The following is a 25867-nucleotide window of genomic DNA, read 5'->3' as shown; positions in this document are numbered from 1 at the left end:
AATTTGCCTTCCGTCAACGTTTAAAACACAATAAAATAATTAACTGATCTTCTCTATGTATGCTAAAACTATTTAAATAACAGGCCTTTATAAGTATATTGAAACAAATGTTAAAACAGGAACCAAACATTAATGCAAACATTTTATTACCCCATTAAATATAAAAATAAAATGTTTCGTAAATACCGAAAGAAGTTCTTAATAAAAACAACCGTTGTTTAACGAAAACTTACTATAAGTTTTTAATATTTTTTTCCTCTTAGTTTGATATTTAACACTAAATATACCAACACTTTACAATATAATACAATGCAGCATACGATAACCGATTATTGTATGTTTAGTGTTAAATAAATTGCATTCTAAATGGTTAATGATTTTCACCACAGATAGGTCATGTCAACATAACAATGAATTATTATATATTGGTCATCTCAACAATCTATAAATGTTAAAGCCACAAAGAAGAGTAGAATTAACGTAAATTTACTACCACAAGTAAAATTGTTATGGGTACGTAAAAACCCTGATTTTAACTATCGAGATATGTTTCGTATAGTTACAATTGTTAAAATGTATGCAGATCCTTCGCAAATATACTGCACTGTGAATTGTACTGTAGATTCACTGTGTGATGAGTATACTGTGTAAAGCGTACTCATATGTAAATGAGTTGTAAATTCCTTAAGAAAATAAAATTTTATATGCCAATTATATATAATTGGTCTACAGAGGGACTCAATTCGGCAATTGCAATCTTTGAGGGGAAATAGTGCTCCATCATATGGGTTGGGAATCGCTCGGTAACACCATAGCCGGAAATATTGTGCATGGGTGCTCCTTTATTAAGGACTGACTGTTCGAAGACATTTGAATTTTCTCTATTACTTATCTAAAAAAAAATTGAAATTTGGTGTTAATTTTAAGTTTTCGAAATTTACAAAACAATTCATTTTGCTGTTTTTTCTTAGTGAATTTGATGTGGAATGTGACGATTTGGTTATTAAAGTCAACAAATTTTTAATAAATTGTAATTTTTTAGGCATATTTTAATGCAAATTTTTCACAATATTTATCTGAAAATATAAAATTATGATAATTTAGGTAAATAATTATGCTGGTTGAAGAGCGCAAGAACTTCCAGTCCATATTAGAGAAGCACCCCAAACAGCTAAGGATGATATTTAAAGCCATGGTGTTGCCATTAAATTTTTGATCCTTATTGTTACCCTACCTCCCTTCCGTACGTAATCACTGAGCAGAATCACCTTGCACATTTTTTAGAACACAAAAGTAGGTCACCTTTAATTGCCACAGGAAAAGAATCTCAAGTACAAAAAATAACTCTTTAAATATTTCATAAACTATGAAACAGAAACGTGTAAAAATTTTAAGAATTTGGAACTTTCCGATGTGGCAATGCGTCAAATAATAACCCATTCGATGAAAGAAAATTATGACGTCATGAATTTTCAAGAGTTTCCATCAAGAAAGAAGTAGAATGCAGGAGTTCTAAAATCAAACACTTGATCTTTCGCCGAATACGTAGAACTTCGTGTAAATATTGTGATCTAAAATAAACTTTGTCGAATGCTTAGTTCAAAGGGTCACAATTCAAAGATCACGTGAGAAAAGCCATATCGCAAAGGTAGAAAAAAATCTAGAAATATGTTCTTTGCAATACGTTGTAATACAATACCCCAGGTCCTTGAACTTTAAAATTCGTTTGAAAAGTCTATTTTTAACCATGTTAAAATAACAAGTGTTGTATCGAGGGAAATTTTTTAAATTCTCATACCTTTCTATCTGAAGGATTTTCTGGAAGATTTTATATTTATATTTAATGTAGTAGCAAAATGGTTTGCATTCATACTTGATTTCTGTTCTAATTAAATGTGATTTTATAAACTTTTAACAACCACTACATTAACAAGTTTAAACATGAATTACATTAGAGTTTTCGGTTTTCCTGTTTTAAAAATTTCCTGTACTAACTGTAAAAAGTTAATCAGATATTTTTTTACTACTCCACACCAATAGTTACTTTCTTACCACTAGGAAATTTTTTATTTTGAAGATCCGATGCCTTTCCGATTCTAGAAGCCAAGGTCACACGGATGTGATCTCAATACCCTACTCTCGTATTAATACGTATACGTACGTAAGTACGCATACTTTCGGAGTATGTGAGCTTGGGTAAACGCTATCCTTTCTCTTTCTCTCGATCTTTAAGGGGTTAATGCGTCAATCAGTACAAGAAACACTTTCGTCCTTAACAAAAATACCACATTATTTCTTCACTACTATATGAAGTTAGACAATTGACGAACAAGATTAAAAAACGTTATTATGTTGTGGATTATAGATTAGCACCTGCATATTCAAAATAATCAATAAATCTCAGAAGAGATAAAAAAAATTTAATCAAATACCCGCAATAACCCATTTAAACTCGACTGTATGGCGAAAACAAGACAAAGCGTATAAAACAAAACAGAGAACATTTATTGGTTTCTACATTGCTGAGCCGCCGGCCAGGTGGCCGAGCGGTTAACATGCCTGACTGTAAAGTCAATGGCTGCTGGCTCGATTCCCTCTCTGGGCATGGCATGGATGTTTCTCTCTATGTGTTGTCATCTGTTGTGTGTGATGTGTGAATGTGGCCTACCCTAGGAACGGGTATTTGTGTGGTGTGGGTAATGTTGCTCGCCTCCGTGACTTAGGTTCAAAGGTGCCCACTGGGTAACGTTAAATGAGCAACACTTCTGGCAAAGGTTCAGTACGTGCCGTTACAGAAAAAAAAAACATTGCTGAGCCCTTACAGAACAGTAGGTAAATATTCAACCATTACCGGTATTGATTTTAGAAATTCATTTTGCCCGAATCTAAATTTCTTTAGAGATACCTCCATAAAGTTAAATCCAGGATAGCAATCGGATACATTTCCTTATCCAAGTACTCGAGAGCGAAACGAGACTAGTAGGTATTAATCCAGTTTAGATCATTCTAAATCGAACACTTAGCTTTCCATTCTCCCGATATTTTTTAACCTTTCCTGGATACGGAATGGGAACCTGAAAAAAAATTTGGGTGAAAAAAAAAGAGCACCCGACAGGACAAGAACCTTGAGTAAATAATCGACAGAGCACTCTAGTGAGCATCAGAACCCCCACGTTCCCAGATTGGTCAGAGTCTGTTAACAAATGACAGCACTCACTCTGTGTTCGAACCCATTATCAAAACTCTTTCACGAAAAATTAAAAGAAACCCAATGACACATATTTTTGTTTATTTAATTTATAATTCTAATTTTACAACATTAAAATCGTTAAGAACTTTTCACATATTAATTCTCAGTAAAAAAGTAAGAACATTTTCCCACTAAAACTAGCAAGTACTCTTGGAAAGTTTGAGTTTTTTCTTTTCCTCTTCCATGGAAGATTCAGAAGATGCATTGAACCTGGGATAATCATAATAAGGCGTGGGAGGTGACACAGACAATCGATTGGGATCCTCTTTTCCGTGGTAACTGTGAGATAAATTTAATTTTTTGTGAAGACTGGCGTTCAATTTCTCTTGATCACTATAACCGCGAGTTACACTTGGAATATATCCTGCTGAAGTGTCAAGCAGACTTGTATACTCGTGGAAGTCTGTAAAATAAATTTTAAAAAAAATCATATATAATTAGATATTTCGTTGTCAGGAAGAAAATGTTAATTAATTAACGTAATAGATGATATGATGAAGTTAGTTTCTAAAATCACGATATCGATAAAATCGCTCATTTGTTTATGCGTTAAACGTTCTTTCAAACTATTAATTGTTGCACACGTAAAAAGTCGTATTTCTACCTGCAGTCTTCTCTGAATAGCAAAACTGGGTTCTTACTTGCTATAATTAGTTAGAGAAATAGTGTATTGAAGAGAGAAATCCCGATTTTGCTCCTAAAAGGACTAAAAAGAAAAGATTAAAAAGGACTGTTCCTTTATTTTTTTCTAAAAAAGGAAAAATGTTTGCACAAGTATTTGATTATTTGGATTCATTCTGCAAAAACAAAATCTACCGTAACATTTTAACAATATGAACAAAAACGAATCTGCTGAAACGGGATAGTTCTATCTACCATAACTTATTTATTTGAACAAACATGAATCTGCAAAAACAAGTTAGTTCTATCTACCGTAACATATTTATTTGAACAAACAAGAATCTGCTAAAACGGGATAGTTCTATCTACCATAACATATTTATTTGAACAAACATGAATCTGCAAAAACAAGTTAGTTTTATCCAACGTAACACATTTATTTGAACAAACGAGAATCTGCTAAAACGGGATAGTTCTATCTACCATAACATATTTATTTGAACAAACATGAATCTGCAAAAACAAGTTAGTTCTATCTACCATAACATATTTATTTGAACAAACATGAATCTGCAAAAACAAGTTAGTTCTATCCAGCGTAACATATTTATTTGAACAAACGAGAATCTGCTAAAACGGGATAGTTCTACCAAGCATAACATATTTATTTGAACAAACACGAATCTGCTAAAACGGGATAGTTCTATCTATCACAACATATGAATTATATTAACACTTATTTTTGTACCTTATAGTTTTTTTTTCTGTAATAGTAAGTAACAGAATGAAATACATCCATTCGTTATAGTCAAATATGTACCAGCAATTCTTTCACAAAGGCGTTTTTAGATATAGACTATACTATTTAAGAGGCTAGAGATGAAAGGGATAATCTTTGAGGTACTAAGCTTAAAATAACTTTTGATTTTCATTGGAAATATAATAATCAGTGATGCCTACTTACTCCACTTTGAAAAAAAGGATTTTCCAGTTCTTTTAAGTTTAGTAAATTTCATTTAATTTATTTTTCCGCCAATTCAAAGCCTCATACAGAATACAACTTTGTTGCAATTATCTCTTGCTGAGGATTTTGAAGAGTTGGTGAAATTATCCCTCATTCTGCAAGTTTTACTCTTTAATTCGTTATTAATTTATTGAAACTCACACAAAACGGGGAGCAGTTGGTATCTCTGAAAATATTAAGGCCAGAAAACCAATTACAAGTTAAACAATTGATATAATAGTGCTAATAAACTTGATAGTTGGGAAAAAGCGTAATATTACAAACATTTAAATTATATGCTAATTTAAATGTTTGTATAAATTACATAAAAAAATAGAAGTAACATATAAAATACATGAAAATACAAGTTGAGAAATTTTAAAAAATAAGTATAATGCTCAGAATGTACTATAATTCCATTCAGTTCATGTTTCTAACAATGAAAAAAGAAACGCATGGAATATTACATTCATATACAAACTCTCAGCATTTTTTGAACTCCTGAAAGAAAAACTAATGAAACTAAAAAAATAATAGTAATAATAATATCGAGCGGAGATTAAATTGACCTAACTTTAATACTCCAAGAGTAACAGGCAATAAAGTATTTCTATATATTGGGCAGTGATCGACGTTAAATTTATTAAACTTGTAAAATACCTGGAAGCAATGTTGATTGAACAATATGATGCATAAACGCCACCTATCAAATGTATATAAATATGATGCCACGAATTTCAAGATTGTAAGGGGGTGCGTTACACCAAAGGGAATGAAAATGTTTACTCTTAACGAGACCTGCCGCAACGAGAACTGCTTCAGTGCATATGAAACAGTAGTTTTACTTATATACTAGGAGGCAAAGCCCCCTGTTCTCTACAGCTCACCAACCCCGATGATTGCTTCGCAATAATTGTTTTTTCTTTCCAGAAAAGAGTTTTTCTACAAAAGTTAAAAATATTCACTTAACATCTATGTACTAAAATGAATTCTGTTTACTTACGCTCTTGCGCCTCTACTTTCCCACTTCCAAATATCTATTAGTATCTATTATAAACATTTAGATCTCTTGGTGAACAGAAGTAATTTTTTAATTATCATTTTTTTAAATAACATTTATATTCTTAATACATTATATCGTTCAAACAAATTTGATGAGTTCACAACCATAATGAAATTTTCACTAATAATAGCAGTACTGAAAAATAACTTTAAATCAGGGATACAAAAATATTTATAGGAAAACAATACCTTTACGATTTTTGTTAATTTTATGCGGATGACAACCTAAACAATAAGGTAACGAATGGGGGAAAACCGGTTCCTACCACGTGATTTTCCGGCCAATAAAAATGCACCGACAACAATGGAAAACGGTATCAGACCATTATGATTTTATGTTATATAGAGACATTAATATTATTTATGTGCCTTAATTTTCTTTGTAATGTTTATGCAAAAATTATATTCAAATAGGTCCAGAAATAGCCTAATTTGCAAGATTTTTGTACATTTAGTGCATTTAATGTGCACAGCAATCATACAACAAACTAAATGAACTACTAGAATACAGTATATAGAATGGGTATAGAGCGTTCGCCTTCCAATGAAGCGAACCGGGTTCGAATCCCAGTCGATACGAATTTCGCATCCGGCTTGCACCGACCACAGTGCTGACGTGAAATATCATCAGTGGTAGATGGATTATGGGTCTGAGTCCCCTTGCCGCCAAGCTATCCGGGGGAGATTCTCGTGGTCTTTCTCTCCATGTAACGCAAATGCGGGTTAGCTCCCTCAAAAAGTCCTCCACGAAGGCAAATTTCTCCCAATACTCGATCCAGGAGTTCCCTTGTCTTCTGGATTGGGTTCAAAATTACAAGGCTACGGAGTTGAACATTAGTAGTCGTAAACCCATAAAATTGGGTCGGCTGTTCAACGACGGTTATAAAATATAAAATAAAATGGAATGGACAGGGAGAAATTGAGCATTTTTCAATTTTAGATTTTTAAAATGGCGGTCGCCACAATTTCAAAAACTACTTCTAGCGACTTTAAATAACAAAAACAAACTTTTCGCTTTTGCTATAACGTGTACTAGATCGGTCACACAACTGTCCAGAATTGATGCCGAATTAATTGTCTTAGGGTAAATAACTCAGCTGAGAGAAAAGTTCTTAATTTATACCTTTTCTTGATTCGTATACCACTTTAGGATTCTGTTGAAGTTCAACTACTGCTTTTGCACATTCTACTTTTGGACAATTGCTCTAAAAAAAGGGGGAAATTGAATAAGAGTAAATAATTAGACGATGGTTTCTTGCACATGATAGTTAAGAGATTAATTTTTATATATAATTATTATGATAGATTAATTCAGAATGGCTAACCCATTAACTGTCCCTCTTCAAGAGTGTCTCTAAAGCTGGGGTTAATTGCTAGCTTTGTCCATGGGGATCATTTTTTTTTAAATAAATGCTAATTTCCTAAAGTCATTAAAATTGCATGAATAAATATATAAACCTTATTAATTGTAAACTTCCTTAAATTATCGAGTATAATATTATTACCTTGTGCTTATCCATTTGTGAGCCAATATTTGGTATCTAGCAAATCAAACGCTCTTCAGTACTTCAATAGGAACGCGCCATAAAACAAAATTCCACTATTTACAGTTTTAATTTGACTTGCGATTCTGTTTTCGAACTTTGTTATCTGGAAAGTTCATAACGAAAATATTTTACATGATTTTTGAAAGATTCCGGTACGTGTAAGTTCATTTGAATTCGATACTAGATTCTTACATTGTTACAATATTAGAAAGCACTCCTTTTTGCGGATATAATCGTGGGAGCTGATGATTCAATTTTTGTTTTCCTACTTTTTAATATAGATTTTTTATAAATAGTTTTGAAAAAACATATTTTTTTCTTCCTCTCTTTTGATTAATCTATATTATTTCCCATTTTTTTCTGTATTTTTAACTTATTTTATGAGTTCTACATACTTGCAGCTTATGCACAGTAAATAAAACTTAAATTTTATTATTTTTCCACATTTTTGTCTTTAGCCTTTTAGTCTTCTTTGTGCTATATATACACATATATATTTGAAATGCATTATTACTTTCTTACTTCCACTTCCTACGTAGCAGAAAAGTTAAAACTCTTAGTATTATTCCCTCGAATGAATTTTCAAAAACACTAGTAAGGAATATACTACTAATTGATTGCTTAAAAATCCGAATCTGCCTCGGAGAAACCGATTGCAGATTTGAAATCAGTGACGCAAAAATATTTGATTTCCGTATAGGAGAGAAAACATAAAAGAAAGAAAAAAACGTTACGTCGCCTTGTAGACAGAAAGTAAATATGTTTTCCAGCGTTTTGCTTTTATAAGTTTTTTTTTACACGTGAGTATTATTTGAGTATTTTCGTACTGCTTTAGATTACTAAGCATTTTTTACCTCATGGAAGATAGCGTTTCACAAAGTACCTTTTTATAATCATCATTATAAACTTTAACCCTCTAATGCAGTTCACCAAATGTAGTCTTTGTACGAAAAACTTTTTTAATAAACAATAGTAGATGCTTTTGTAATAGATAGAACAATCTAGTTTCTGCGCAAAATAAATTCAAATAATAAAACAATTATGTTACCAGTTTTTCTGGAAAAAAAGGAACGGAAATATTAAACAAATGTTATGCTAATGCAAAAGTTATATCTGTATATCTGACTTTTTTAAATCTCTGACTTCGATTTTATGCACAGCTAATCATAAAAAGTGTTATACTAGTAAATATAAAAGTAAATAAATACTCAGAATTTTAATAGTGTTCTATGAAATTATTAGGCAAATGAATTTGAGATATAAGCTAACACAAAACAAAAAAAAAACCTCAGATTTTTTCATTATTAATTTGAGAAAAACTGACCAATGTTAATAATCATTAGTTGTCAATAAAGTGTGTAAAGCAAATGGAAAATTACTTTTATTTAAAAAAAAAAAAAGTGTCTTAAGCGTAACGTAATCCTTGAAACTGAAAGAGAGAGCTTACCAAATTTTCATTTCCTATTCTTGTTCGATTGTAATTATGCAAATCATAGGCATGTTCCATCGGATGTCTTAAAATTCTCCTATCACGATCTTTCATACCACATTCACAGAGCTTGTGTTTTTGTCTAAAAAGATATGTTGCATACAATTCAGGTCATGTTTGTAAAATTCCATCGACCGGAAAAACAGGTGCAAATTTCGATACCAAATCATTTCATATATTAACCATTGCATTATTTAATGGAAATTTATACAAAAAGTTAATTTAAAAAAGAATTCTGAAATTAGTCTTTTAGAACATACTATAAGAAAATTTTTTCCACAATTTGCAAAAATAACTAAAAATAAAAGTACTGTAATTAAAAATAATTAAAAAAGAAAATGAACATAAAAATTTGAAAAGTATTAAGTAAAATTATTATATTTTAACAACAACAAAAAAAGTTATTTTATTTGTTTATCAAAGTAATAATATTGTATTCGTAAACAGTTTCATTTTTGGCACCATTTTTTGTTTTTTAACGAAAATAGTCGATCGGATTTCATACGAGTTTCTATATGTCGTTACTGAACTTATAGATGCTGTAAATAGATATTTAAGTAAATAAGTACAGTAAACAAATTTTACTGACACATTTGAAACAAGTATGATGCATGTCAATTGCTAAATTTTACTAATATTATAACATGCTGGATTTGACAACCTTATATTAGAAAATACGTCACACACTACAACGGACAAATGAAAATTATTAAAACTTTTTTTGTTCGAGACTTTTTTTAGTACTAGCAAACATTCTGTCTTAATATACGATACTTGCCTAAAAACTGGAATTTTAATCACTGCCTCATATAAATTAATGTATACATATGACGATTTCATGTAGTAATGAGACTTAAAAGAAATTTCTGCATAATGAAACAAATATAATTGTCATTACACTACCGATTGGAAAGTTCCTATCCAAAAAACGTAAAGTTAGGTTGCAAAGTACCACGATAAATAACTTTAACTGTCAATTTACTTTGACAGTGTCGTCCCAGTAAAGGGTGACGACCGCCGTTTTATGACATCGTATTTTTGGTTACAGTCGGTCTGTGCAAGGGTCGTAAATCCCTGAGTTTCAATTAAGGGAGTGGAGCCATTTTCTTTTTTATCAATGTAAAAACAATCTGAATACTCACATGAAATGGCAGAGGATTACGCAGCTTATGAAAATGACCCCAAGAAGAAAGAAGGCGAGCAATGTTAGTGGAGAATCATCACTTTCTTTAGCCGGCACGCTAGCTTAAAAAAAAAGAGGGGGACAGGGAATTTATTTCGTGAGTTTGGATTTGGAATGCAGAACGTTGATAGTCCAATTAAATCAAATTTTTTATTAAATATACAGGCGAATATCACAAATTAATAGTTACACTTTTATAAAAATTCTAAGCGAAAAATTTTTATTCATGCAATAAATGTTTAAGAAGAATTTTACATGGTAAAACTGTTGGCGCAGTTTGAGAGATCATGCTTGAAGCTTACAGAAATGGTACTGATGCAAAATATGTATCTAATATACCAATATGTTTGTTGCATCAATATATATCCAATATACTGATGCAAAAATCAGCGCATAAAGGTTAGAACTTCTTTCTTTTTCAACACCACTATAATGAAGAAAAAAAATTCTAATATATATATTGTAAACCTGTAAAATTGATTTCAAAATTGAAGATTTTAATATTTTCATGGGTGAATGCAAACTTTGCCTATGACATAATTTCCAAAATCTTCAAGCATGATCTTTCAAATTTTAGCAACAGTTTTGCCATGTAAAATCATCCGAATCATTTGCTGCATAAGGAATAATTGTTTAGATAAAATTAGCATTTTATTATTATAGCCGCCATTACTTTAATAACCACCTTTGTAGTTAATATTTAGTTTCAGGATATTAAAAAGATTATCAGAACAAAAAATTATAAATACGTTGTTGTGATTAAAAAACCCTTTTTATCAATGAAAATTTTGGATAGTGTTAACTGTTAGTCAAGTTTTGTTATATTATGATAAGGGACTTTCAATATGTTGACATTTTTAGACATTCCAAATTTTTATTGAGGGGGAAATTTGGAAGATTCATTCCTTTTTGAAAAAACACCATTGTTTCAGTAATTATGCGATTAATTCAAAAATCACTAACACATTTTTTTTGCAAAAATAGGGCCATGTTGTTATGAATTTAAAGTATTAGAAAGTAAGAGTGGAGCACAGAGAATATAACTTTTGATCTAGTGATCGGATTTTTGCATACTAGAGCTCAATTTTAATAGTACGAAGGCCTAACCTAATTATGTCAATCAATTAGTGATGAAGATGTATTAAGTTATGAAATCAGATACAAAAACATACTTCCTCTGAATAAACATACCTTTTTTTCCTCGACGGATTTGGATTCCTACTCTCAAAATATGGAAGAGTAGCCATTATATGGGAAATATAGTCCAAATAGTTTAACAAGTAGACCGGTTAGAAGTTTGGATCCCTTAATATTACTTTTAGCGTGTTTTACCATATCTCGAAATTTTTAGTAAGTGAATAAAAAAATTATTTGCATACAGTTATAAAATTTGCTTATACAAAGAAAAGCGCTCACAAATAAGTTTTTAATTATTATTTTATCAAAATAATAGTAGAAAAAAATTAAATAGTAAGGAACACAAATCCTTACAGTATTTTAAAGAATAAATTTTTTTTTACAGAAAATATCGAAATTTGAAGGAAATCGATAGAATGGTTCTTGTGAAATCAAGTTTTAAATATACGACTTTTAAAAGATTTGATAATTTGACTGACAGAAACTGTTCTCATATATTTGGGTATGGATATTTGGATTGTTCGTAATATCTTTAGATATTCGATTTTTATAGTTGTGGTTAAAGAGTTTCTTATTTGTTGAAAAATTCATGAGTTAAGGGAAATTAGCATTTACTACTATCGACTGCACTCTTGATAAAACTAAGGGATAATACTCTTATTTTCCAGATTGGCTTTTAATCAAATAAATTTTAATTTTTTTCACGAACCTGTATTCTATGTATCGATGGTTTGACAACAAGTATGTTAAATAACTAGTTCAGATGACATTTTAGGTTGCATAAACGGCATGAAATAGAACACAAGTACAGTTTAAACAAATTTCGGGAATTATTAAATAAGCAATTAAGAATAATAAATAATAATTAGAAATTATTTTTGCACGGAATTTTTATTGGATAAACGAATTTTACAATTGAATGCAGAAAAGGCCGAGATAGCCTGGTTGGTAGGGCACTGGGCCCATGTCCAAGAGTTCGTGGGTTCGATCCCAGCCGGTCGAAGTAAATGGTGTAGTAAATGTTGGCTGATGCACGTTAAATCTGTCGAGTAGCAAAGTCCTCCATGTTCACATAACAAGTCAATACCTCTGAGGGTACTGATCTAGGTGATTCCTTGTCTTCTGGATTGGTTCAAAATTACAAGGATACGGAGTTGAACATTAGTAGTCTTAAACTCAAAATAAGGTCGGCTGTTTAACTACGGTTATAAAATAAAATTGTATGCAGAAATATTTCCGATTCGTTTTAAAAGTTCGTAAGATATGGTGAAGGAGGCAAAAAAATAAATTTAACAAACAGGGGCCCCATGCTTTCAACCTAAAGAAAGTTCTAAAACTAGCTTCATAAGGACAACCATTTACTTCAAGACTTTTCAAACCTCTATAAAAATTTTTTGCTAAAGTTTTCTTTAGGTTTTAACTGTAAAAATGAGGGGGGAAAATAGTTATTTTGCATACCTGCGAATGATATGGAAATGCCGAGCTCATTCTTCGAAAGCCTTGTTCTTTGTCTTCCCTGCAATCCAGTAAAAATTATGATTTTTACCGTGTGGAATGGTATACTCAAATTTTTCAGCGCACTTTGTTGACAGTAACGATGAATAGTCACTTTTGACTGAAATAAAAGGAAAATAACAATTTAACAAATTTTAATAATAAACCTGAAATTAGTTTAACAGCGAAAATGCAAAGTGCTCCCGCAACAGCTATTTGTCAATCATGAGAATTATATAGGTTCAGGTTAAGCAATTTCGAAAAATCAGCAGCATTATAATGAAATTAATTGTGCACTGCGGGAGCAAAAAACGGATTGCCCTGAATAATCATTGATATAATGATCGGATTTTCACGTACTAGGATTCCAGGGCTAAAGAGAATAGAAGGGCTAGTTCACTCCGCTCTTAGAGCTGAAGCTACGATTTCCCTCCTCATGACGTCACTGTGTCCACAGATTTCAGAGATCGCAAGCAAAGATATGATAACTTTGCATCTTTCTCTTTGTAAAAAGAAGTTAGACTTTTTCAGGTTATTAGCTTTCAAACTTTACGTAATTAACACATTATTTCCGTTCATAAACATAGCTCAAAAAAACCTTCTTGGCCATTATATTAAAAAAAATACCATTTTTAAACTTATAAAAATATTTTACTAGTTGGCGAAAATGACACTACAAATACTTTATTTTAAAAAGTTCAGTTTTAACCTTAATTATTAATAAAAATGAAAACATATATCGACACTTTTTTATCTACATATTCTTTTATAACAATAAGTTGAGTTAAATTTAGAATCCCTGATTTTAAAATATGCCATTAATTTGTTCATGCTTAATCATTAGGAAACATCAACCTTAAACGCTAATTACTGAAACAAAATAATAATTTAGGCTCATAATGACATTAGAAATTTTACAATTGCTTATAGATATTTAAATTTACGATGATATAATTTATAGATATTTAAATTTAAGAGAATATAATTTTTAAAAAAATCATAAATATTCAAATAACTACATTAAAAATATGTTATGAAATTAGAAGAATTTCAACTATATACTATATATTTTATTCATACTTTTAATTTACATTTTAATTTTGTTTGACTTTATCAATTTTTTAATTTTTTTCACCTACCTTTCTTTATGAAGTAACGAGGCGGTTTCTATTTAGATAATGAATTTTTATAAAAGTTCTGAACGATAAAATAAACGTATTGCTGTTTTATGTTAACTGTGTCATTTCGGAATCCATTCTTTACATAGTTGTCCATTTACTTTAGGGAACAAGCGGAAAATATTTTTTCCTTTTGTTTTTCTATCAGAAATTTTGCAAGTTGCAATCGCGCAAACTGGCATTTCTATAATAGTTTTAAATGTTTGTAAATTCACTGCAAAAACTAAGGAAAGTCATTATAGAAAAAAACAAATGTCATAGAATATGTCACAAAAAGAAATGTTTCAATATTAGTTAGAGCTATTAAGGCCGAACGCTCCGTTCTTGAAGTAAAAGTGCGAACTTTGCGCCAAAGTGACGTCACTAGAGAAAATCGGAGGATTGGCGCGCGAGAGTTTCTACAAAGGAGTGAACCAGCCCTTCTGTTCTCTTTTGCCCTGCTAGGATTCAATCTAAATGTCTAGAGGGAATGGCCTCAATTCTACTAATTGTTTGGAGCAGACGATATTTTAAATTTCGAAATCAGACGCATAAACTTCTCTGAATAACTTCTTTGATCTCTTGAATCTTTTTTCGACGGATTATGATTTCTAACCCCCAAAATTTAAGGAGGTAGTCGCAATCTGGGAAATATGTTCCCAATAGTTTGGGCAGGAGAAAAAGAACTGCCAATGTACTCTTCGAGGTTGTGGAACTCTAACTGAAAAAAAATGCAGCCAAAACCACTTAGACATTTAAAATTTAATTGAAAAAAAAAAGGTTTGAAAGAGGTGGAATGGAATCTTCTATCTTGTGCAAATGCAGTAATTACCTATTTAGTAATATCTGAAATAAAGATTTATTCCTCGCAGTTTGATACAATAAGTTGCTTACACATATAAGTTGCAAACACATATAAGTTGCTTACTTGAATTCCGAACATTATTTGCACGTTTGGTCTGTGTAAACCACATGGGAGATCTGCTGATTCTGTATCAATTGCATCCAATTGATTGAAAGACAGGATAATACTATGATGTTCTGGAACCATTACGTTCCATTCGCACGTTACATCATCAAAGGAAGCAAATGGAAAACCAGGACTCTTAATCACTCCTTTGAATCCCTTGCTTGTTCCATTGCAAGCTAGAAGCAAATATAGAAATGTTTAATAAACATTATAAACAAATTATTTACGTCTAGGTTTAAAAACAAAGTACTTTTGTGGAAGATTGAGACTGTGTCAGAAAATGCTGGCCATTTTAAATTTAGTTTGAATTTTTTTACATTCTGTAGATTGGAGCAGTTAATTTACAGATCAAGTTTCTTTGAGCAATGAATATAGCATATTATAATATCATGATCTCATGAAATATAGCATATTATATAAAAGAATTGGAGGTTAAAAGTATAATCCCATTTTATAAAACTTTCAATTTCCTACCGTAAACAAATACATACAACAAAAGTTTATTATGCTTCACGTAATGTTTAACAAGTGCTAAGCAACTAATTTTTTACAATGAGTATTCCAAATTAAATTGTGTAGTAGTAAATATATATGAAAATTAAATCTGTCTTTAAATTATGAAAATGTGGGTTGTCACTTTTTACACAGAGAATTTTCTTATATATTTGTCATAGGGCTCAAGATTCGTGTAAATTAAAAAAGAAAAAATATTGAAGTATGCATTTTACTACCACTGGGAAATCTTGTGCATAAAACAGAAAAGTTGAGTATAGCACATAATTCTCCACACTCATGCTGTGACATTGACAACTGAATATACGAAATAACTCGCCACTCTATGATCTATCTATATTATATAAAACGCTAATACGTATGTATCAATAAAACCGGTGATATTTCTTTTCTCGCGTTGGCAACAGTTTTCATTTTTAATTGATAGGATTCGGCGCGCAAGAGCACGTATGGCTAATCTATATTATATAAAACGCTAATACGCTTTAATTGATAGGCTTCGGCGCGCAAGAGCACGTAGTGAGCATCATATGTCTAATCCGGTGAATTCTCACCGAATTATCAAAAAAATTCTCACAAAATTATCTTCATCGAAGCCGATGCTTTACACCCGGCGTTCAGTACTATTTCATATTGTTTTACAACACATGGTTTTAGCCCTCTGGTGGGAAAGACTTTAAAACAAAACTTACAACAGTTACTTTTCTCAACAACTGAAATTTAGAATAGTGTGAATAAGAAAAATATGTGAACTGTTTGCAATTTCAAATTAATATTGAAATGCACAGGTTTAGAATTTTCTACAGTGAAAAGTTTTCGGAACTTCAGTGTTCAAAAAAGTATACAAAAGCTAGACGTTAAGAACGTATCCAATGAGCGAGCAAAGCGAGCATCGGATTGCGAAGCAATCCGAAATGAACTGCGAAAGCAGTTCCGGGGGTTGGCGTGCGCCAGCGAGCAGGGGGCGAAGCCTCCTAGTTATTACTTAAAATGATTTCTACATACATAATTATTACTTATATAATTATTACTTAAATAATTATTACATGATTTAAGAATTCCATGATGAATTTCATAGAAGAAATTAAAAAGTGCATGATTTAGTACACGATTTAGTGTACGATTAGTAGTTTTACAAATTTGATTTTAAGCGCACTTTAAAAAGGACAAATTTTCTTTTCTTTTTTTCAAAAAAGAAAAATAGCGTCACAAGTATTTTATTATTAGAATTTATTTTGCAGAAACAAGATAATTCCGTTTGCCAAAATATACTAATAATATAGCAGAGAGTGGGATAAGACAAGGCAGTGTGGGGGGGGGGAGACCAGAAATATCGACTGTGTCGAAATTAGATCTGTTTCAGAGCTGGTATCTCTCCCTACAAACTTCCATTCACTACCAACGTGAGGACTTTCAGCCACGTCAGATTTAACAGGCACATTGCTGCGTATACAAGCCAGTTGTTTAGTCGGCCACCAGGTTCAAACTCACTGCCCCCAGATCTCCAATCAGAGGAGTGAGCGAGGCCTGAACCATCTGCCTCACCGGAATTGAGCTGTGTCCATTTACTTATACACGCATTTCGAGATATATCAATTTTCTTTAGCAAGCATTTTGAATTGCGTCCAAAAAGCTAACCGACGATGTGCATGGGCCTTTTTTTTTCCTTAAAAAAACTGAAAAACTGAAAAACTCCTACGGAAATTGGAGCCTAATCGGTTGTATTTACTACTGGTATATATTTGAATAGATATGCTAATTGGAAAAAAAAACAATAAACTACTCTTTACTTTTTCTTTTGCAGCGACCTTGCTACATCTACCCAATTAGGATATTTGCTACATGTTCCCAAATCGGAATTTTGATCCAACTACCCCAAGGGGATCTTTGTTTCAACTACCTCCAAAGTGATCTCTGCTGCAACTACTTATTGGAGTCTTTTTTAAAACCATCCTAAGAGATACTTGCTGCAACTATCCCAAGGAAATCTTTGTTTCAACTACCTCCAAAGTGATCTCTATTGCAACTACTTCATGGAGTTTTATTCTCTACAACCATTCTAAGAGATTGTTGCTGCAACTATTCTAAGAGAATCTTTGTTTCAACTACCTCCAAAGTGATCTCTACCGCAACTACTTATTGGAGTCTTTTTTAAAACCATCCTAAGAGATACTTGCTGCAACTATCCCAAGGAAATCTTTGTTTCAACTACCTCCAAAGTGATCTTTGCTGCAACTACTTCATGGGGTCATTTTTAAAACCATCCTAGGAGATCCTCGCTGCAACTACACCAAAACGGTCTCTGCTACAAGTACCTTTATTTAAACGAAGAAGTAATGAAATAACATTGAAATCTGATCAATCACTATTGAGAACCAGTTGTAACTTGAAGTTTTTTTAATAGCCTCTTATTAACTTCACCCGGAACCATCTAGCAATCAAACTGGCTTTGATTCCCACATTCCTCAATAGTGATTTGCAAGATTTTGATATCGCTTTAGTTTTCTGCTCGAATGAAGATAAATTCCCTGTCCTAATGTGTATACTTTGGTTTTAATTTTAAAAAAGATGCTGTAATCATATTTTATGGGAGTTAATAACGAAACAACCAGTATTTATAGTTACGTATATTTCTTATAACTGACCTCCACAAGTTACTTCAGTGACCATTCGGCAATTTTCAGTCGTATTTCGAAAAGGTTTGCATGACGTAGAAGCCCCTCGCTCTAGACCAGAGCAGTCCAGATCTCTAGGATTGATTCTTGCTCGATTGAGTGGAGACATTTTCGCTCTGATTGAAGCAAAGGTCATGAAGCCCATTGTCCTGCACGTGATGTGGGATAAAGTATAGACATTTTTGTAATCTTGGTCACTACTTGGAAAGCAAATGAGGGAAGAGACATTCGAATCCTGTAAAGGAATTTTGAGAAGGCTCCTATTGCTAAATCTCACAGAAAGAATTCTCTTATGGTTAGGAGATTCTGCAAGTGAAGTGTCGTGAGTTCCATCTGTAATGAAAATATCAGATTTTTTTATAGTAAAACATAGAAGGGGAATTTATAGTAACAACATATTTGCTGAAACAATTATTTCTAGTAATAAAAGAAAGAATCATTGCAATGATTATTATTTAATTAAAATCACACTTATTCGATCTACTATTTTATTTTATTTTATAACCGTCGTTGAATAGCCGACCCAATTTTGGATTTACGACTACCAATGTTCAACACCGTAGCTTTGTAATTTTGAATCCAATCCAGAAGACAAGGGAACTCCTAGATCAAGAATTAGGAGAAATTTGCTTTCCTAGAGGGCTTTTTCATGGAATTAAACCGCATATTTGCGTTACATGGAGAGGAAAATCACGAAAACCTCCCACGGTTAGCCTGACGTCAAGGGGACTCTAATCCGTGATCCGTCTACCTCTAAGGATATTTTATGTCAGCACTGTGGTCGGTGCGATCTACTATTGGAGAGAGAATTGATAGTTGGCATAAAGGGTAGTTGGCATTCTACTCAAAATTTCTATTATTGTAAACATTAACGACGGCTATTTTTATACCACCTGAGAATGCTTCAATATCTATTGTACTTTTTTATTCATATGTTATAAACGTCTGAAGGTAAATTATTTTTCAGTACAGAAATCGGGACAAATTTAAGTATCGGACCAGCATCTTTGATTTACAAAGATCTGGCTGAATGATTAAAGAGAGCGAAAATAACTGGAATCGTAATTAGTTTTTGATTATTCAGTAGAGATAATAACTAATGCTAAATTCAGTCAAAACGCTTGACAATAAATTAATGAGGAAACTAAAATAGTTAATGTTCAATTTAACTTTTGTTAATGTTAACTTATTTTCTTAAAAAAAGAAAGCTGTTTCAATTATACCAACTGGATTAAACTAAGTTACAAAAAAAAAAAAAAAATAAATAAATAAAATAAAAAATAAAAAATTCCTTTTAAGAACGGAAGTTCCAGCAACTTATAGCTATCTGTTGACATTTTTGTTTTGAAGGAGGATTATTTTTTTAATTTCTTCTCAAATTTCTCAATCTTTTCATTCATTAAATTGTTAACTGTTTCATTCATTAATTCATCAAGTAAAAATTTTATTAGCAAGTAAATGTAATGTTCTTGATGCTGTCATTCTATCCGACCATTATTATCATTTTAATAACGCTTTTATTTTCTCCGATGCCCACCTGGATAATGACCTTTCGTCATACAGGCTACAGAAGGGCAGATTTGTTGGCCACTCTTTCAGGGGTACCATATTAAGTGGGCCAAAGTTGCCCCCGCAGCAAGGACAGAGTACAGAAATTGAAAAAAAACATCCATGCCCGGGATTCGAACCCAGTACCTTTCTGATGCAAGGCCAATTCTCTGACCCCTACACAGGCCGGTCCGCACATTTTAAAAACCATAAAATATTAAAATGTTAACTACAGTATTTTTTTTTCTTATTTTGACTTAAAGTAATACAAAATAACGAAAAAGAATAGGAAAAATATGTTTGATAAAAATTCTGTTTTAAAGGGATGAATTATATATTAGATAGAGAAAAAAAAGTTTAATGTAGGATTCATTGCCGAACTTTATTTTAGGAAAAATAAAAAGAAACTATTAAAAATATAAAGATTCGTTCATTATTCATTAATATCCAACTTTTACTTTTTCCTAAAAATAAAAATTACTAACACAATTATTCCGCTGCTAATATTTATTTTTGGCGAAGCAAAACATTCCTGTCCACCGTAAAACATTAATGTTCGCTAAACTATCTACATTTAGATCTAAAATCATGCGTAAGTTTTTTTTTTTGTTGCTAAAGTGATAGCTAATAGAAGGAAATATCCACTTAATTTAAAGGTATATAAACTGACATAATTATTATTCATAAAGATACTTTTCCCCTCTCTACAACATATTTAGTGGGGTATTATTATTGGTCCCTAGAAACAAATTTAATGTTTGTCGGTAAAATATTTCTAAATTATTTTAACGAATACTTTTTTGTAGTTTTCAATTTATTCCTCATCAAAATGCATCATTTTACGTTTAATAATACATTAAAAAAGTAGAAAAATGTATGCTTTAAATAGGTGTATTTTAAATGATTAATAAATTATAATAATTCAGAAAAATACCTTTAGACATAGATATATTCGGTGAATTAATTTTAACACTTTTCCTTTCGTTATTTTATATACTGTTAAAAGTGTGTTTGAATTATATTATCGTGCAAATTTGCTACGAATACAATATGGTTTAAAGATAAACGTTATGGTATAAATTAAATAATCGAAAACTTACTTACAAGATATTAAGATTCAATATAAGTGGAAACTTGGTAAAATTTTTAACCTAATGAAAATTTTTACTAATTTGGATGATATTATATTTTCCTATTGAACCAATTTTTTTAGATTTTAAGATTTCTTTAGTGACTGACTATCAATAATGTAATGGAAATCTACAACACTCATAAATAGTAAAGATTGTAAATTGGAGTTGTGAATAACTTACTTGGAAGGCTAAAGATATCACTCGTAGTATCAGGAAGGACTGATAATATTTCATTATTTACCTGCATAATAATAATATTGTTACATAACACAGACACTTCTCAATATTTCAAAATAATAACATTTGTGCGGAAGCATGCTTCTTTGCTTAATTCTAAATATTTACATAATTATATATTAACATTAATTTTCATTGTAGGACAAAATTAACAGTCGCTAACTGCGACAAGGGGAATATAATAACTGACAATAAAAAAATTACTCGTCAACAAGGGCGCCGGCAGCGGGGTGTACTTGCACCCCCTGTCTTTTTTTTTTAAACAATTAAAGAGGTACAGAAAAATTTTGTTATAAATTTTTTTTATTAAATATATTTTTATGGAAAAACAAATAATTAAGTAATTATTGATACATAGCAATTGAAAAATTGTTTAATCAAACAAGAATTGTAATCGTCTTGTTTGTTGTCCAAATCTATTTTTAACTTTTTCAATGAATTCTGAGTCATCTTTGATTCTTTTCTTATGCACACTGAGCATTCACAAACTTGGCAGATATCTAAGCTATATTTTTAAATTTCATTTAATAAAATGTAAATAATGTTATATTTTCTATTAGATTCAGTTTAACAAAGGTGTATAACACAAGCTGACTTCTCGCAACTGAAAAAATTCATCAACACAATAAATAATATTAAGCGTGCACAAACACGTTAGTATACGAAACTACTGTTTGTAGTTATTTGTGTTTCAAAGTCAGTAGCTATGCCAGCGCGATCGCCTCTGGGCAAAATTTGCAAGTACAAGAAATTCGTACTTTTTTTTTTAAATATCTTGCTAACAATGAAGAAATGTATCTTGAAAAGATGAACAGATGAAAGTATATGTAATAACAAAACAAAATGTAATAGCAGAATATTTTAATTTTTTTTCGGGGTGAGGGGAGGGTAGTTTGTTAGAGGGTTGCACCCCCTTTTATATTATTCTGCCGGCACCCTTGCTTGTTAATCACCATTTTTTTCATCGAAAGCGTACCTCGTGTGCTTTCAATCACTCGTTTTATTTATTACACAGGAAAGCTGTAATCATCCTAAGAAAGCAGCGGTAGCTCAATGGATTTGACCCAGGATCGAATGAATTCTAGTGGCTGATAAGAATTCTGGTAAAATATCCTCAATCGACCGATCATGGATCCCTTTGCCGTTAGGCTAGCCGCCATTGGGAGATTAGAGGTTTCCAGCAACGCAGCGGTTTTCCTCACTAGTAACGCAAACGCGGATTAGTTCTTTCATAAGTCCTCCACGGAGGATAGTTTCTCCCGATGCTTGATCCAGGAGTTACCTTGTCTTCTGAGTTAAGTTCAAAGCTATGGAGTTGAACACTGATAGTCGTAAACTCGAATTGGGTCCGCTGCTCAATGCCCATTATAAAATCAAATCAAATCATCCTCGGAACATTTCGGTTATTTTTTACTGTTTCGAAATTCCAAGTAAACGTTCATTTCATAAAACTTCTTTTTTTAAATTACGGTCAACTTTAATTTTTTGGTTTAAAATTATCACTATAACATTGTACGTAGTGACATAATACCCAAGTCTCAAATATCAAGACAATTCCTCAATTATTTCATCAACTCATGTATGGATTGACAACAATGTCACGATTTGTTTAATTTTATTGCGTCTTCTTTTCACACAAAGTTAACATGTATTATATATTACCGATTTAAAATTGAATAATTGTAGTGGTAACTACGCTACGTCATCTTTATGATTACGTTTATTTCGTATCGAATGTTTCGTTATTAGTTCAAAAACTCAAACCATAAATTTTATTAGTTGAAAACGTTGCATACAATGTAGTACTTAAGTTTTACGCATACCTACTTAGAGTGTAATGAACAAATTTTAAAAAATGCATCCAAAAATATTTACTTAAATATTATCATTAGTTTCTTTAACAGTTTAAAATCTTCAATTTTTGTTAAAGTGGTCAAATGTTTACAAAAGTAATCACTATTAAAAAAACCTTCGACTTACTACTAGTCAGTAACGAAATTTCCTAATTTTGTTACCATTTTACAGAAACAATTTTATTATTAATTATCTGCTTCGCAACGAACTAGAACACGGAAAACTTTGTGCTCAGAACTTATGTACAAATTTTATAAAATTAGAAATCTTTCTGATGAACAACTAGTCTTTAAGCTCTTAGTATTAAAGGGTATTTTTCTCTTATTCCATAATTTGAACTTTTTCCATAATTTTATTTCATAATTTGATTTGTTTATTCATTTTTTAGTGTTTATCAGTAAACTAAAGATTAGTATAACTTTTTGGACAGACAAATGTTAAAATGCAATAATCAATTTACAACATGTTTAAACATCGCTCCTGTGCCAATTTTATGTTGTGGTGGTGATTCGAACATTTCAAATTCAAAGTAAGCATAAAATTGGTTACCACTAGAAAATATCTTTCATAAAATTCGTAAAAGTTGGTAAAAATCCAAGTTACAATCCCCATAGTTTAATAACTTATAAAAGCGCATTTTCTTTAGATAAAGAATCTTTCATTAAAATTCAGCGTCTCTGAAATGTCCTTTTCCTCTTCTTAAAGTTATTTGAATTGAACTCTTCGACAAATATAATAGTAAAAGGTAATTTGATGAGTTGGGAAAAGTTTTTTTTTTTTCTTCTTAATTTTACGTAAATCGTTTTATCTCCGAAACTAATTGTTCTTGAATAAAAGTTTCTAAACTTAATTATGTATTCATCTAGCCACATTTAATTTAATCTAAATGGAACATTTAATAATCTTTTGTTTTAGCTTAATAATATTCGAATTAATTTTGAATTACAGAATTTAAAAAAAGTTTAGATCCCTGGAATAAACATAACATTTTCATCAAAAATTTAAGAATAGAACTTTACTAAAAATAATAAATTCGAAGAAAGAGGTATATTTATTCAGATAATGGCTTTTGGTTTTGGTTGGCATTACTTTATTGTATTTTCGTATAATACTCCTAAAAACAAAATTTTTAACTTGAAAAAAAAATCAGATTTAAAAAAAAAAAATGATAAAACGTTATCTTGTTTGGGTCTTAACATTTTAGTGAGTTAGAAATTAATATTTTATTTACTTTCTTTCGTATTTTTTTCATTAAATCGAAATAAAATTTGCACAATTTTTTAGAAAAAGTGTAATTAATTTAAAAAATTGATTTTGGCAATTAATTAAAGATAAAACTGTAATACATCATACATAAAAAAATGAGTAAAACATAAGCTTATAGTTAAGATTTTAACAATTTTAAAAATATGTACGAATCTTATGTAAAATACTATATTTAAAAATGAATTATAGTTTCGAAATCTACCACATTACTGTAAAATATTTTAGTCATCTTTTTCTCAAGGAGCATAATAAGACTTCTTAATAAAATGTGGGTATTAACGTAGTGCTTTTTATAACGCACTAAAATAATTATATTTTATAATGTAATATAATTAACAATTTTCAAGTGTAAAATCAAATTAGAAACATCAATTAAGTAATTTTGTAATATTTTAACAGCTGTCTCTAGACTGGCGTTCAAGAAAAAAATTTACTATTAGGTTTAAATTTCAGTTTAATAAAATTGACAATTGAGATATAATTTAAAATTACTTACATTTCCTCTAATTGTTTTTATTAGATATAATAATAAGACGAGCTCCGAAACTTTCAACATTCTCGACAATCTCTGATAAGCATAAGATGTTTGGGTTAAAATGATTAAAAATTCTTACAAATCTGCGTCAAACACACAATTAAGATACGAAAGTGCTTTATATTGTTATAATTAATGAGTTTCTTTTTGGTATCTCAAAAGCACTTTTAAAACTTATTTAGTTAAAGTTACATAAAATAGAACAACATTTTAGTTTACTTGATTAAACGTATGAAGTTTTTTTTTTTTAAAAAAGTAATGCAGCTGACAAGAACTGAACTTTTGAGTTTAATGAGTTCCATTAAAACTGAATCAACTTTTTAAGAACGACAGTGGGCTCAAACTTCTTTATTTAATGCTTTTTAATATTATAATTATTTAAGTAGGCACAAATATACATCAATTATTTAGTTTTCATTACAAAAAAAAGGTTGCTACATAGTTGTTTTGTCCATTGTCGATATTCATTCTGAGTTAATCATATTTCGCATGAAGTTGTTGGTGTTCGACTTTTTGGTGCTTCTCGATCAGACGGTTCCTTTCGAAACACCCACTATTATTAATTTCACTTGTTGCTTCTTAAAGTATATTCTGGCACTTACATTTTGTTAACTGACAGTTATCAAGATACAGGTTATACAGCATGTATTTTTCATCTCGATCAGAAAACGTAGTCGCCATTTCAGTTAAAAGAGCCACAATTTGCGATTGCATTCAATTATATTAACTATTGCGTTATTGAAATTAGATACATTTGCAGGCTCGTGTGCTTAATTTAGGTTTATAAATCTTCGTCAAGAAGAAGGATAGATAGAACAATGCAGAGAAGGACATCACGTAGTATATATCCAGGGTTAGAGCGGGATTCGAACCCGCCACCTTCACGCTTCGCACAGCGTTTGGTGGGAGATACTATTCAGCCAAGGTGGCACCACGTCAGTTATGAAATTGGTCAATAAATTTAATTAGACGCAGCCTAATGATATTTTCTTATAACGAGTGATGGCTCAAGGTTTGTTGAGCGTTTGTCTTCCAACGAATGGAACTGGGTTCGAATCCAAGCGATGGCTGGTCGATAGGAATTCCGTATCCGGCTTTTTTCTACTTATTTAACGTCCCTAAGTGGACTGATCGTAACACGTTTTCCAGTAGAACACCGAAATCAAACATCAGTGGCAGCGGTCAGTGACCGG

The 25867-nt window shown here is 30.9% G+C and overlaps 1 protein-coding gene across 4 annotated transcripts; it reads right to left on the bottom strand.

Moving 5' to 3' along the window:
* Positions 1-3281: 3281 nt before the first annotated feature.
* Positions 3282-25260, bottom strand: LOC107453308 (uncharacterized). 4 transcript variants are annotated; one of them, XM_087160882.1, is made up of 9 exons: positions 25113-25260; positions 20963-21023; positions 18072-18434; positions 14872-15089; positions 12751-12907; positions 10115-10217; positions 8931-9054; positions 7060-7141; positions 3282-3653 (listed from the first exon to the last, which is right to left on the bottom strand). In XM_087160882.1, the coding sequence occupies exons 1-9, from the start codon at positions 25140-25142 to the stop codon at positions 3388-3390; spliced, it is 1404 nt and encodes a 467-aa protein (XP_087017008.1). In that variant the 5' UTR covers positions 25143-25260; the 3' UTR covers positions 3282-3387. The 4 variants fall into 4 exon arrangements, with proteins under 4 accessions (XP_087017008.1, XP_087017007.1, XP_087017010.1 ...); XM_087160881.1 differs by lacking the exon at positions 25113-25260 and adding an exon at positions 24636-24920; XM_087160884.1 differs by lacking the exon at positions 7060-7141.
* Between the last annotated feature and the right edge of the window lie 607 nt (positions 25261-25867).

Source organism: Parasteatoda tepidariorum, chromosome 4 (assembly GCF_982258835.1).
Source record: "Parasteatoda tepidariorum strain Cologne lab strain chromosome 4, Ptep-v5.0, whole genome shotgun sequence".
NCBI lineage: Eukaryota > Metazoa > Arthropoda > Arachnida > Araneae > Theridiidae > Parasteatoda > Parasteatoda tepidariorum.
This window is presented reverse-complemented; position numbering and strand designations above follow the sequence as displayed.